This window comes from Erinaceus europaeus, chromosome 13 (assembly GCF_950295315.1).
Source record: "Erinaceus europaeus chromosome 13, mEriEur2.1, whole genome shotgun sequence".
Lineage (NCBI taxonomy): Eukaryota > Metazoa > Chordata > Mammalia > Eulipotyphla > Erinaceidae > Erinaceus > Erinaceus europaeus.
In genome coordinates, this window is record NC_080174.1 from 43,488,262 (window position 1) to 43,503,928 (window position 15,667).

Sequence of the window (15,667 nt, forward strand, 5' to 3'; positions counted from 1 at the left end):
GTGGGGCACTGGGTGGTGCGTCACATTTACATGCATGAGGTCCCAAGTTGGACTCCCAGGACCACATATGCCATAGTGATATGATACTCCAGTGTGTTCTCTCTCTCCCTCCTTCCCTTTCTCTCTCTCTCTCTCTCTCAGAAAAATAAACATTCTCAGTAGTAATAAAATAAAGCCTTCCTCTCATCAGTCTGGAACCTGGTTGAGAAACCCTGGCCTGTGTGTTGGGACACCAGGAGCAAAGGGGACACTCAACAATCAGACTTACTCTTCATGGTCACAGACGACACTTTACATGCGTCACTGCACTATTGCCTGTAGTATTGCCCAGAATATTTTATGTAAGTCAGTGGCATCTATTAGGTGACTTGGGACAGGACACTGAGAACGTTTTTATTTTTAACAAACATGTTTTATGTTTACTTTGTGTGTGTCAGATGACAACAGTCTGCATGTGCAGTTTAGTTATAAAGCATTGTTAAAGCAAATTTAGATTATAAAAGGCAACTCAATTTAGAGAAAAAATATTTATTATGTAAACATACACATGGTACATGAATATTATAAAACATCATGAAGGAGAATGACTGGAATTTGAAAACCACTGTACTTTACCATATAAACACATATCTCATTCTGAGCTGTTTGGGCTGCAAGTTGTAGCTACCCACTCAGATCCACTTAAGCAAAATGAAAGAATGTATACTACTTAAGGGATCTCCTAGATCTCAAAGAAAGGAGTACAGATGTTAAGATGTTGAGAAAGGGCTGACCTAGTGGAGAGTCAGCTTGCTCCTGGGGTCTCCCCAGTCTCTGCTTTGCTACACACCATCTTCTCTCTGAGCAGAGCTACTTTCTCAGCTAAACCCATACAGGTACCCCCCACCCTTGGTACACACTGACACACATGCACACACACACAGAACTCCAGAATGTATGTCTTCAAGGAAGCCCCCTGCAGAGCCTGAAGTAGCATCTGGGAGTCTCATTACTCATTCCTGACGGGCCTGAGTAGAGCTAGATGCTCACCTCTCATCCATTCAGCACCTACCAGAACCAATTTCCAGAAAAAGGATAAATCTTGGATGAACAGTCACCCTGACCAAGAGGTATCTGCCTTATATCCAATGCTTCTAACCATCCCATGAGGTAGGAAATTCAACTCTCTGTTCCTTGACAGGAAGTGACAAAGTCAAGACTTGAACCTGAGTCTGTACGACTCTAGAGCTCAAGTGTGCTGCACTATCCACAACTCTATTCCATATTCAAGCAGATTCTTTGGCTCTTTGGAAGACATTTGTCAAAATCAACCCAGTAGATAGAAAACAAAGTCCTGAACTACATGGGGATATTGGCTAGAAAAGAGCGAGATTTCTCAGAAGGACTCCAGTTCTCTGGAAACCAGGAAAGGCCACTCCCTTCTGCACCCGTGTCTGGGGTTGGCAGGTTCACAGTGCAGATATTCAGCTCAAAGTGAAAGGGATATTTATTTATTTACCAGTGCACTGGTCAGCTCTGGTTTATGGGAGTGCCTGAGATTAGACCTGGGGCCTTGGAGCTTCAGGCATGAAAAGCCTTTTGCATAACCACTGTGTTATCCCCAGTTATTAATTTTTTAACCAGAGCACTGATCAATTCTGGTTTGTGGTATTACCGGGGAATGAACCTGGGACCTCCAGGCCTCAGGCATGAGAGTCTATTCCATTTTGTACTATCTCCCCAGCCCCAGGAGATACATTTTAATATATTTCTCCCAAAACACATCTTAGCCTCTCAAGATGCTCAAGAGAAGTAGATGCCTCTCTTCTGTACCCAGAATTCAAAGTGCCCTCCTGGCCCTTGGAACTAAAACTACTCCTTCTACCTTCTGGAACTTAAGCCAGGAGGGGTACCACAGAAAATCAGGCAGGAAAAGAGACCTGGCAAGCTCATTTCACTCCTGAGACTCACCCACACACAGATACTTCTCAGTCTAAATGTGCATCCCCCTGGAAGTCTCTGGGCACTGGGGTGCTCTGAATAGCCAAGTTTGGCTTTGAGGGGGCCTTTGCACCCACAGTGAGTCACTTATCCACAGAAGGTGCTTCAACAGGGCTCAGTGCTGAGACAGAGAAGTGCGGAGGTTGTGTTTCTGCTGCCCTATCCCTCGAAGAACTGAGGTGGGACCTGTATAGAGATACAATTCAGGAAACAGGTTCTGTGTCCTGACTTCTAGCCCATGTGTGTTTATTTTCTCTGGTCACCACTCAGGTAAATTTGATGGGCAAGTCAGAAAAAGGTTCCATTGAGTCACTTTACAGAAGTGTCACAAAGACCTTAATCCAGTGTCTGAAAAGTAAAAGGCACCAGCCTAGTTCAGAAGTCAGCCTTGGCCAAAAATACTGCCATGCAACCAGTGGAGGGCCCCTTTTCCCAAACTTTCTCCTTTGCCTTTATCACCTGGGAGTGATTATCCAAAAAGTTTTAGGCCCATTTTGAAGCTGCTAACTTGGTGCCGTGGACTGGGTGGCTCAAAGTCTGTCCCAAGCATCTGCTGTTGGCCTTGACATTGTTCCCAGAGCTGTAAGATTTAGTCATTGAGCAATGATGTTTCCAAGGATTTAGCTGAGGGAGGACTGTACCTTCCCTGGGAAATGCCTGTGTGTGAACCCAGTTAACACTAGCTCGGGCTGAGATTACAACAAAGGTGATTTTGCCATGTGTCCAAAGGCAACTGAAGGAGCTACCCCATGTTCTATCTAGATTTTCGAGCAGTTTGGCCCTTTCACCTCCTCACCTTGGTGAGGCAGCATCCCTTCCCCAAGGCGACCACGTCCAAACCACAGCAAATAACTCTCCCTCTCCAGTCCTAATATCTGTGGAAGGGAAGCCTCTGGGCCTGGCCCTGATCAGTAAGGACTATTTTTTGAGGGTGTTGGCAGGGGTTGGCTTGAGTGGCATGACCACTTCAGTCCCGGTCTCTGAGGTGGCCCGGGAGCACTTCCGACTAGTGCCACGCATGCTATGAAGCTTCTCCGTGAGGTGCTTCCGGAACTTCTTGGTGAGGAAACAATAGATAATGGGATCTAAGACACAGTTGGTGCTAAGGAGGCAGAGGGTGATCTGATGTACATCGTTAATAAACTGATGGAAGTGGGTGTTCTGGAAGCCCAGCTCAGCTAGGGTCCAGGGCAGCTGCACCATGTGGTGGGGCACAAAGCAGATGATGAACACAGCCAAGACGGTGCAGACCATCCACAGTGCCCGGTGCTTGACTTCCACATTGCGCTTCACCTGTGCAGGTTGCATGAGCAAAGTGCGAATGATGATCAGGTTGCAAAAGAAGATGATGAGGAAGACGACAAAGAAGCTGACCACGAGGAAGATGTGGATGATGAGGACAGGAATGCTGCCCTTTTCATAATGCTCAAAGCATCGGGTGATGTTGTCTGTACCCATCTTGTTGAGTACTGTGTTGGTGGAGTCCAGGAAGAAGAAGTAGGAGGCAGCAGACACAATTGCCACCCAGATGACCAGGGACAAAATGATGCCACGCTTTCGGGTGGTGGACTGAGCAGTCTTGATAGGTCGTGTTACTGCCTGGAAGCGGTTATAAGTGATGACCCCCAGGAAGGCTACAGAGCAGTAGGTATTGATGAAGAAGAAACAGCCGGCCAGGTTGCACAGGAATTTGGGGAGAATCCAGTTACCCTGGTTGTAGTAGTAGATGATCCACAGAGGGAGGGTGACTAAGAAGAGCAGGTCCGCCAAGGTAAGATTCACCATGAAGATCTTTATCTCATTAAGTTTCTTGGCAGGGTACAGGCGGGCAAAGACCCACAGCACATAGCTGTTGGCAATGACCCCCAGCGCAAAGATGATGCTGTAGAAGATTGGGAAGAGGGTGTATCTGAACTCAGAATCCACACGGAGGGAATCATTTGACCCCATTGCTCTAGACTGCATGGGGCAGCTGGTCGCAGTATCTTGAAAGACCACACAGAAATACTGGTTATTGAAGGGCCAACAAAGGACAATCTTATTTTCATCAATTCCAAGATTACCATTTTACACATTCTTAAAACTATAAAAGAAATGGTATCTTCCAATTAATTAGCAGCATTTTTTCTTTACATATAAAACAATGGGGGGGGCAGGTGGTGGCACCTGGTTGAGTGTACATGTTACAGTGCGCAAGGACCCAGGTTCAAATCCCCAGTCCCAACCTGCGGGGGAAAGCTTCACGAGCGGTGAAGCAGTGCTGCAGGTGTCTCGTGTCTCTCTGTCTCTCTCCCTGTCTATCACCCCCTTCCTTCTCAATTTCTGGCTGTGTCTATCCAATAAATAAATAAATATTTTTTAAAATAATAAAATAGGGGAGCCCGGCGGTAGCACAGCAAGTTAAGTGCAGGTGGTGCAAAGCGCAAGGACCTGCATAAGGATCCCGGTTTGAGCCCCCGGCTCCCCACCTGCAGGGGAGTCACTTCACAGGCAGTTGAGCAGGTCTGCAGGTGTCTATCTTTCTCTTCCCATCTCTGTCTTCCCTCCTGTCTCCATTTCTCTCTGTCCTATTCAACAACAACAATAATAACTACAACAATAAAAACCAACAAGGGCAACGAAAGAGAATACATAAATATTGAAAAAATAACAATGAAATAATAGGGGAGTTGGGCGGTATCGCAGCAGGTTAAGGGCACATGGCACAAAGCCCAAGGACCGGCTCAAGTATCCCAGTTCCAGCCCCCGGCTCCCCACCTGCAGGGGAGTCGCTTCACAGGAGGTGAAGCAGGTCTGCAGGTGTCTAGCTTTTTTTTTTCTCCCCCTCTCTGTCTTCCCCTCCTCTCTCCATTTCTCTCTGTCCTATATAATAACAATGACATCAGTAACAACAACAATAAAAACAACAACAACAATAAACAACAAGGGCAACAAAAGGGAAAAAAAATAGTCTCCAGGAGTAGTGGATTCATGGAGCAGGCACCGAGCCCCATCAATAAACCAGGAGGCAAAAAAAAAGATGATAGTGGGAAAACTTGGTAGACAACAACTTAATCAATTGATCAAGGTCAGTTTTGCCATTAATAAGACATAGCAATAACATGTACCCATGATATGTTGTACCGAAAAAGAAACTATGTGATTTATAGTATTCCTGTAAAAAAAAAAAAAGGCATAATCTCAGCTAATCATGAGAAAGCAGCAAACTCAAATTGTGAAACATTCTGCAATATAACTGGTTAGTATAAATCAAAAGTGTCAAAATCATAAAAGACAAGGAACTATCATACATTAGAGGAAACTAAAAGCAAAATAAAAAATGAAAAACAAAAACAAGAAAAATAGAGAAAACTAAGGAGACAAACAACCAAATACAGGGAAGGATCCTGGTTTATGTCCTAGAACAGGGGGAAAACCGCTAAGGAAAAAACCAGAAGGCCAAGGAGATTAGAACTATAGTTATATGAAAGGCCTTCTTCCCTGAGGCCCCCAAATCCCAGGTTCCACTCCCAGCAGCACCATAATCCAGACTTGAGCAATGCTCTGATTAATAATAATTATTATTTTTAGAAGAGAAAAATTAGTGAAGTTCAAAAGATGCTAGCTAAATTTCCTTTTATATCCCACCAATGTCTACTCTGGTTTTGATGGCTGTATTATGCTTTTGCAAATTATTCACAATGAGGGCACATATCAACTCTTTATAATATTTTGTAACTTTTTTGAAGGCCTTAAATTATTTCCAAGTAAAAAGTATTTTTAAGTAGATTAAAACCAGTCCTGACACTTTCAAGTCTTTTTCAACTCACCTCTCCACCAACTACCCAGAGTTTAGTCTTTTTTTTTTTCCACCAGGGTTATCACTGGGGCTTGGTGCCAGCACTATAAATTCACCATCCCTAGTAGCCTTTTTTCCCCTCTTTTTAAAATTTTATTAGGTAGAATAGAGAGAAATTGAGAGGGGAGGGTGAGCTAGAAAGGTAGAAAGATGGGGCAGGGTGATGGCGCACCTGGTTAAGTGCACACAGACCTAAGTTTGAACCCCTGGTCCCCACCTGCAAGGGGAAAACTTTGTGAGTGGTAAAGCAGGGCTGCAGGTGTCTCTCTGTCACTCCCCTTCTCTACCATCCCCTTCCCTCTCGATTTCTGGCTGCCTCTATCCAATAAATAAATAAAGGTAATTTTTTTAATCTATTTTTTAAAAAGGGAGAAAGACAAAGAGACACCTACAGATCTGCTTCACCACTTGTGAAGCTTCCCTCCCGTAGGTGGGGAGCATAGGCCTGAACCTGGGTGCTTGCGTATAGTAACATATGCCCTCAGACAGGTGCACCACAGCCCAGTCCCCAATTCTGACCTATTTTAAACAGCCCTTCCCCACCATCTACTCTCCCTTAGAACTAGGTGCCCCCCTTCCTCTCTCTTTCCTTCCTTCATCACTCTTGCTCTCATTCTCTTTTTTTCCACCTCTCTCACATTTCTCTGACCTACTTCAGTTTGCACTTCAAATCTTAACTGAATGTCACTTCTTCAGATAGATGTTCTGTAGACCCCTGAGCAAGTTCAGGTCCTGTCTCAGAGCTCCGTGTATTTCACTGAAATCCTTAGCAAAGTCATAGCACAGTTGTATTCGTGTGGTTGCTTAACACTCTTCCACTTGGCTGAGCACCAGGAAGACAAGGACCTTGTTTATCTATCCCAATCACCAAAGATCAATGAATGAGGGCATGGGTGACATGTTGATTACTCCCACTCCATAGAGAGCAATAAGGCAGAAGTCGTTATATTCTTCATGGTCAGACACATGTCTTCTTTTCCAAAAGGCTATTTCACCTTAAAATGCCTTTAATGTGTTAGGAAAACATGAATACCCTGAGTATATATCTTTTTTCTTATTAGTGAACCAATTAATTCAGTTACTTTTGTCACCAGGGTTATCACTGGGGCTCAGTGCTGACATAACTCTACCACTCCCAGTAGCTATTTTTTTGTTTGTTTGTTTTGTTTTTCCATTTCTGTTCTCATTTCTTTTTTTATTTTTATTTATAAAAAGGAAACACTGACAAAAACCATAGGATAAGAGGGGTACAACTCCACACAATTCCCATCACCAGAACTCCATATCCCATCCCCTCCCCTGATAGCTTTCCTATTCTTTATCCCTCTGGGAGTATGGACCCAGAGTCATTTTCTATTTCTTTGACACAGTGTGAGAGAAAGAGATGGGGCAGGGAGAAAGGAGAGAAAGGCAGAGAGGAGAGAAACCTGCTGCACTGCTCCACAACTCATGAAGCCTCCCCCTCCCCCACGTATGAGGACCAGGAGCTTGAAGTAGGGTCCTTCTGCATGGTACCATGTGTGCCCTACCAGATGCTGCCACCACCCAGGCCTAAATACATTTTTTTAATATTCTGTGATTTGAAATGAAAAAAAAAAATGCCGATGAAACAATTCTGCTACAAACTTAGGAAGAAGCACTTACACAACTGTTGGAGTTGCAATGAGTTGATTTTTTTTTTTAATGACCGAGGGTCAAGAGATGAGTCATTTGGGAGGGAACACTTCTGTACATGTGGCCCAGTAGCACCACACAGGAGCATCATGGACAACACTGAGGGAGCTCTATGATTTGGTGCTGTGGTGTTTCTTCTGTATTTCTCTTGTAGCTCTTACTCTCTCTAAATAAAGATTGAAGATTTTTCTGGGGTGGTGGTATTGCACATGCATGAAGTTCTCTTTTCATATGCATAAATGAATATATATGTAGAGATACACACATACATATATATATATATATATATATATATACATATATATATAGAGAGAGAGAGAGACATGACTTGCAACGAGAAGTCCCATGTTTGAACCCTGGCACAACCATATATCAGAATTGAGCTATGTGTTCCAGTAATAAACAAACAAATACATGCATAATTAATTGTACCAGTATTATCCAAATGAGGAAGATATATTTAAAAATTATGTGTAAGATCTATGCCTTGATCCAATCAGAGAGCAAAATGGACCTAATCATTATAGCTCAACAAGTATCCAAAAATTCATGGATAGGATTCAGATTCCACATTGCAACTAACATTTGTGGAGTTCTGACATAGTATCAAGGAAGAGTATCACTAATTATCTAAGAAAGCCCTTTCCTTTATTTTTTTTTAATTTTTAATTTTTTTTTTTTTTTAACCAGAGCACTGTTCAGCTCTGGCTTATGGTGGTGCGGGGGACTGAACCTGGGACTTTGGCGCCTCAGGCATGAGAGTCTGTTTGCATAACCATTATGCTATCTACCCTCTGCCCCAGCCCTTTCCTTTATACATATATACCTGAGTCATCCAGGAGTAGCTAGAACATGGGACTTATAAACATGAAGTCCTAAACCCAATCCCTGGTGTTGCATGTGCCAGAGTGATGCTCTGTTTTGTTTTATATCTCTTATAAAATAAATAAAATTTTTAAAAAAATTTTAAGCACAGCAGTAGTGGTAGAGTGCACTAATATGCATAGGACCTGAGTTAAAGCCCTGAGTCCTCACCTATAAGGAGGAAGCTTCACCAGTGTTGCTGCAGATGTCTCTCTTTCCTCTTCTACTTTCTCCTTCTCTCGGTTTCTCTCTCTGCCAAAAAGAGAGAGAGAGAGATGACTACTGGGAGTGGTAGAGTTGTTTTGCTGGCACCAGGTTCCCGCAATAACCTTGGTGGCAGGAAAAAACATTTTAAAAGGCACACATCTGCATAATGGCAGATTCTGTTCATATACTCCTTCCAAAATAATGAATGCAGAAACAGACAAGAGTCCAGCTGTGTTCTATTAAGCCCAACATTAAAGAGATTTGCAAAAACATAAATCAATGCCACTTTTCTCCCTAAAGTAGTTTATGTTTTGCAAATCTTGTTATTTTCTGTAAAGATACATTATTTATGTTAATGTGGAGTCTGCAATTGACTATTTAAAACCAAACAGTTTTAGAATGTCTTGGCTTTAATTTTGAATACAGTAAATATTGACAGATATAACCATTCAAACAAAAGCTCTCTGCCTCTGTTCCAATAATTTTTTTTAAACTTATTTATGAGAAAGATAGGAGGAGAGAGAGAAAGAACCAGATATCGCTCTGGTACATGATGTGCTGGAGATTGAACTCAGAACCTCATGCTTGAGAGCCCAGTGCCTTATCCACTATGCCACCTCCTGGACCACAATAATTTCCCTCCATGGAAAGGTTGCCTTTTCTTTATCCCTCTGGGAGTGTGGACCAAAGATCTCTATGTGCCACAGAAGGTCAGAGATCTGGCTTCTATAATTGCTTCTCCACTGGATATGGGCATTGACAGATTGATTGATACCCCCAGCCTGTCTCTACCTTTCCCTAGAGGGGAAGGGCTTTGGGGAGGTGGGGTTCCAGGACATACTGGTGAGGTTGTCTGCCCAGGGAAGGCAAGTTGGCATCATGGTAGAGCTTTTCAACTTCTGTCTATGAGTGAGCTAATCCCATATTCATCCTTCTTTTTCTGATTTATCTCACTTAACATGATTCCTTTAAGCTCCATCCAAGATGAGATGAAGTGAAATCACCTTAGCTGATTTCACCTTAGCTAAGTAGTAGTATTCCATTGTGTATATTTATTACAACTTTCTCAGTCATTCATCTGTTATTGGATACCTGGGTTGCTTCCAGGTTTTGGTTATTACAAATTGTGCTGCTATGAACATATATATGTATATGTATGTGTATGTGTATGTGTATGTGTATATGTATATATATTTTTTTGGATGGGTGTGTTGGGTTCGTTAGGATATATCCCCAGGAGAGGAATTGCAGACCCACTTCTAGCCTTCTGAGAGTTCTCCAGACTGCTCTCCACAGGAATTGAACTAACTTACATTCCAACCAGCAGTACAGGAAGGTTTCTTTGTCCCCTCAACCTCTCCAGCATTTGTTGCTGCTACCTTTTCTGATGTATGACATTCTCACAGGAATGAGGTGGTATTCCATCAATGATTTGGAGCATTTTTTTGTATGTTTGTTGTCCTTCTGGATCTCTTCTATGGTGAACATTCTCTTCATATCCTCTCCCCATTATTGGAAGGGGTCATTTGTTTTCTTGTTGAGTTTGGTGAACTCTTTATATATTTTGGTTATTAGCTTCTTGTCTGATGTATGGCATATTAAGATCTCTCATTCTGTAAGGGGTCTCTTTGTTTGGGTAGTGGTTTCTTTTGCTGTGCAGAAGCTTTTTAATTTGGTGTAGTCCCACTGGTTTATTTTTGTTTTCATCTTCTTTGTAATTGGATTCGTATCATTGAAGATGCCTTTAAGATTTAGATGCAAAAGAGTTCTGCCAATATTTTTCTCTAAGTATTTGATAGTTTCTGGTCTAACATCCAAGTCTTTGATTCATTTGGAATTTACTTTTGTTTTTGGTGAAATATCGAGGTTCAGTTTCATTCTTCTGCATGTTTCAACACAATTTTTCCAACATCATTTATTGAAAAGATTCTCCTTTATCCATTTAATAGTCTGGGCACTTTTGTCAAAGATTAGATGTCCATAAGTGTTGGGGTGTATTTCTGGGCTCTCAATCCTATTCCACTGGTCAGTGTGCGTGTTTATGTTCCAGTACTAAGCAGTTTTGATAACAATGGCCTTATAATTTAAGATCTGGGAGTGTGAAGCCTCCAGTTCTGTTCTTTCTTTTTTGAGATTGTTTTGGCAATTCTAGATATTTTCTGGTTCCAGATAAATATTTGTAGCTTTTTTGTACTATTCTCCTGAAAAATTGGGTGGGACCTTGATGGGGATTGCATTAAATTTGTATATGGCTCTAGGTAGTATATTCATTTTGATTATGTCAATTCTTCCAGCCCATGAACATGGAATATCTTTCCACTTCTTTGTGTCTTTTACTTTTTTTAAATTTTCTTATTATTTTATTTTTAATTTTATTAGTTATTTAATATTGATTTACAAAATCACATGTCAACTTTATTCCCACCACCAGGGTTCTGAATCTTCAGTTACCCCTCTGCGAGCTACCATAGTTCCCCTAAGGTTGTAGACATTAACCAGCCATCACCTCTACAACTATTTGTCTACATTTATACATAACTTCCCCATTTTTCTTCCTGATCCAATCCTCTCTTCCCCTCCAAGCCACTCATGACATTACTACCTCCATATATCCCTCTCCTTTTTCTCTGGGTGCTGATGGAGCCGGAGTTAAAAGCTTTCTTATCTACAAATCCACTGTTCCTGTGGCCATTTTTTTTTTTCAATTTTTTTGGATAGAACAGAGAGAAATTGAGAGGGGTGGGGAAGATAGGGAGAAAAAGACACCTTTGAGTATGATGTTGGTTGTAAGTTTGCTGTATATGGACTCCACTATCTTGAGAAATTTTCCATCTATTCCCATTTTCTTTCTTTCTTTCTTTCTTTCTTTCTTTCTTTCTTTTTTTTTCCTCCAAGGTTATGGCTGGAGCTCAGTGCCTGCACCACAAATCCACTGCTCCTGGAGGCCATTTTTTTTCCCATTTTGTTGCCCTTGTTGTTGCCATTATTGGTATTATTGCCATTGGTGATGTTGTTGTATAGGACAAAGAGAAATGGAGAGAGGAGGGGAGACAGAGAGGGGGAGAGACAGACACCTGCAAACCTGCTTCACCGCTTGTGAAGTGATCCCCCCTACCTGCAGGTGGGGATCTGGGGGCTCAAACCAGGATCCTTATGCCAGTTCTTGTGCTACCACCTGACCCCCTCTATCCCCATTTTTGTAGTGCTTTGATCATAAAGGCATGTTGGATTTTGTCAAAGGCTTTCTCTGCATCTATTGATATTACCATGTGGGTTTTAGTCTTGTCTTATTGATGTGGTGGATCACATTGATTGATTTACATATATTAGACCAACCTTGCATCCTTGGGATAAACCCCACTTGGTCATGATGAACAATCTTTTTAATATACTGCTGTGTCCGATTGGCTAGAATTTTGTTCAGTATTTTAGCATCCATGTTCATCAGAGATATTGGTCTGTAGTTTTCTTTTTTTGTTGTATCCCTGTCTACTTTTGGTAATGTTGGTTTCATAAAATCTGGAAGGGAGTATTCCTGTGTCTTCAATCTTTTAGGAGAGTTTTAAAAGTAGAGGTATTAACTCTCCCTTGAAGATTTTGTAGAACTCGTTTGTAAAGCCATGGAGTCCAAGACTTTTATTGTTGGGAAGGTTTTTGATAACTTTCAAATTCTTTGGCTGTGATTAGCCTGTTCATATTTTCTGATTTCTCTTTAATTTTGGAAGTTGGTATGTATCTAGGAACTCGTCCATTTCTTCCAGGTTCTGTAGCTTGGTGGCATATAGTTGTTCATAGAAGTCTCACATGATACATTTCCGTGGTATCTGGTATGATATCTCCTCTATCATTTACAGTTCTATTTATTTTAGTCTCATGGCCTGGGAGGTAGTGCAGAGGACAAAGTATGAGAGTCTATTTATTTGAGTCTCCTCCTCCCCCCACCCCCCCTTTTTTTGTGTGTGTGTGAGTCTGGCTAAGGGTTTGTCAATTTTGTTTACTCTTTCAAAGAACCAACATTTAGCTTCACTGATTTTTTTTATAGTTATCTTTTTTTCAGTGTTGTTTATTTCTGCCCTAATTTTAATTATTTCTGTCCTTCTGGTTGCTTTAGGGTTCCTTTGTTACTCTTCTTCTAAGTGATTAAGGTGTGCAGTCAGGTTGTTTATTTGAACGTTTTCTCCTTTCTTAATGTGTGCTTGGATGGCTATGAACAGGGAAGTTCTTCTCAGTACTGTCTTAGCTGTGCCCCAAATATTTTAATAGCTTGTGTCTTCATTTTCATTGAATTCTTGAAACTTTTTGATTTTTTCCTTAATAGTTGTTAAGTGGTATGCTATTGAGTTTCCATATTTTGGGACTTTTACTAATTTTTTCTTTGTTGTTAAATTCTGATTTAATTCAACTGCAGTCTGAGAAAATGCTTGGGATGATTTCAATGCTCTTGAATTTGCTGACACTGTCTTTGTGGCCTAACACTTGAATATATTGTGTATTCCAGTTTCTTGAGGTGAGTAATTCTGAAAATGCCCAATAGTTCTAGTTTATCTATCTCTTCATTCAATTCCCTTGTTTATTAATTCTCTGCCTGATTAATCTGTCAAGTTGAGAGAGTGGAGTGTTGAAGTCCCCTACTGTTACTTAAAAGTTCACAGTTTTGGGAGTCGGGCTGTAGCGCAGCGGGTTAAGCGCAGGTGGCGCTAAGCACAAGGACCAGCATAAGGATCCCGGTTTGAACCCCGGCTCCCCACCTGCAGAGGAGTCGCTTCACAGGCGGTGAAGCAGGTCTGCAGGTGTCTATCTTTCTCTCCCCCTCTCTGTCTTCCCCTCCTCTCTCCATTTCTCTCTGTCCTATCCAACAACGACGACAACAACAATAATAACTACAATAATAAAACAACAAGGGCAACAAAAGGGAATAAATAAATAAAATAAAAAATATTTAAAAAAAAAAGTTCACAGTTTTGAAACTTAACAGTTGGCTCAGTATTATCTCAGTCTCTGAGGTCAGCACAGTGCCTGTTAAACTTTCTTATGTTGTTATGCTATTTATCTTCCCCACAGGTTATGGGAGCCTGAGGGCTTTTTAAGTATAAGTATCATATCTCTGACCAAGAGATAAAACAGGGTAAAGAATAGATATCACTTATGCAAAGTGACTCCCACTCCCAAGGGTCCAAAGTCCCAGGCTCAATTCTCTGCTCCACCATCAACCAGAGCCAAGTTGAGCAGTGCTCTTTGACTCTATGAGTTTCTAAATAAATCTTGGTGGTATTTGGTCAGTTATGAGGCAATTAATCACTGTATTTTCTAATTTACCAGGAGAGAGCTCCTACCTCCAGACCACAGGGAGTATAGATTTCTCCTGAGTCAACCAGATGAGAGTATAGAATTTCCCTGCTGCTGTTCCATCCTCTGAGGGGCAATAGCAATGGAGACTCACAGCTGTAACTTGGTGAGTTTTAGGTGATTTTTGTTCCTCCCTTCAGCAGTCTTTTTGATTATAAAACTCAGACTGTGGTACGTCAACTGTCAAACTGCCAGATTGGTAGCAGCCATTCTTGAGTACAGGCTTTTAGCCCCAGGAATCTCTCCTTAAGCTCCTCTTTGTCCATGAGCCACACATGTTTGCACTCACCCATGGCTTGGTGGGTTTCTAGAGTGATCCTGTTCTTATCTTGTTGCATTCTCAGGTGATCCTCCTTACTATTCATAGTTGACTGGGGAGAGTGAAATGCTGCTGCTGCTACTCCCTGTTCCAGTGGTTTTTAAGGAAATAAATTCTGATATCTGAAGATTTGAAATTCATGCTGCTCAGTCTTAGTCACTACCCCGCAGCCCTCTTTCCTCTGAAGCACTTGCTGGAGCAGACCTTGTTACTTGTTTCTGTCCCTTACAGCAGCCTCATACCTTGGAGGTGGTCCTGGGACCTGAGAAAGGCAGATGACAGCTGGAACAGTGCACTGTGCCCATTCTAGGTCTTTGAGGAAGTCACAACCCTATGCACCCCCTGTCCCTACTAAGGAAATTCCTTCCTCTTCTTGGGTTCTTGGAGTGGGTGGAGGCAACTGTTCTCTGGAAACTCTTTCTCCAGCCAGAGGATTCAACCCAGTGCACCCGGGCCATGCCTGCCCAGGACTAAACAGAAAGCCTTCTTAGCAGGCCCAGAACCAAAACCAGGTCAGGGTAAAGCTCAGGAAGTGCTCCCCAGCTGCAAAAGGTAATGGACTACCCCAAACCTCAGTCACCCAGATTAATAGTAATTTAATGCAATGTGTTATTTAAAAAAAAAAAAACAAAATTCTGCGAGCCAAGTAGTGGCATACCTACTTGAGTGCATATATTATAAGGCACAAGGACTCAGGTTCAAGCCTACCTGCAGGAGGAAACGTCACATGTGGTGAAGCAGTGCTGTAGATGTCTCTCTGTCTCTCTCCCTCTCTATATCCCCTTCCTCACAATTTCTGGCTGTCTCTATCAAGTAAATAAAATTATTTTTAAAAATCACATATCTTTTTAAAAAATCACACTTCTTGTGTTTCTAATTAACACAAAAACTTGAAATATCTTCAAGTATATATACCCCTGGGTCATCAAGTGCTAGAGAAAAAAAAACATACTACTTCTTCCTTTTGTCTCAGGCCTGAATGTGGTTCCACCAAGCACAACCGCAATCTTCTTTTCATTTAAATTTTTGATAATAAATGAGCAAAAAGTGGTCAGGGATGTGGCTCATTGGTAGAGCACTTGCTTCAAATGTATGAAGTCCTGGATGAGAGCTGAGGGACCAAAGGAGGCAAAGACAGTGGCAAAGCAGATGGAAGGACAAGAGTGAGGGTTTGGTAAATTGAACGGACAAAGGTTGTAATGGATGGGATTTTGGCTGAGAGACAGACAAGAATGAAGGACTGACAGCTTTCTGATGCAGAAGTTTTGAGGCCAGGATAGTAGTTGTTTTCACAGAGCACACTTGAAAAGAAAGTGGTGCTGAAGAGGATGAATTTAATTTGGGCCACAACATATCTGAGGTGCCTGTGAAACATTCAGGAGAGTCTAAGACTAAAGCCTGAAAAGTTCCGGCATTAAAAGAAAGTCAGTTCCTTTTGC

At 41.8% G+C, this 15,667-nt stretch overlaps 1 protein-coding gene across 7 annotated transcripts in view; it reads right to left on the reverse strand.

Annotated features, from left to right (window-relative positions):
* Window positions 1-1,815: 1,815 nt before the first annotated feature.
* The window catches only part of PTAFR (platelet activating factor receptor), a 32,351-nt gene continuing 18,499 nt past the window's right edge, over window positions 1,816-15,667 (reverse strand). For 4 of the 7 annotated variants that reach the window (XM_007522424.3, XM_060205714.1, XM_060205713.1 and 1 more), the window contains one exon: window positions 1,816-3,965. In XM_007522424.3, the coding sequence (XP_007522486.2) occupies window positions 2,899-3,945 (1,047 nt within the window). In that variant the 5' untranslated portion in view covers window positions 3,946-3,965 and the 3' untranslated portion in view covers window positions 1,816-2,898. Of the gene's footprint in view, window positions 3,966-8,532; window positions 8,609-15,667 lie in introns of those variants that run through there. The other 3 variants (XR_009553748.1, XR_009553750.1, XR_009553749.1) reach the window with 1 other exon arrangement.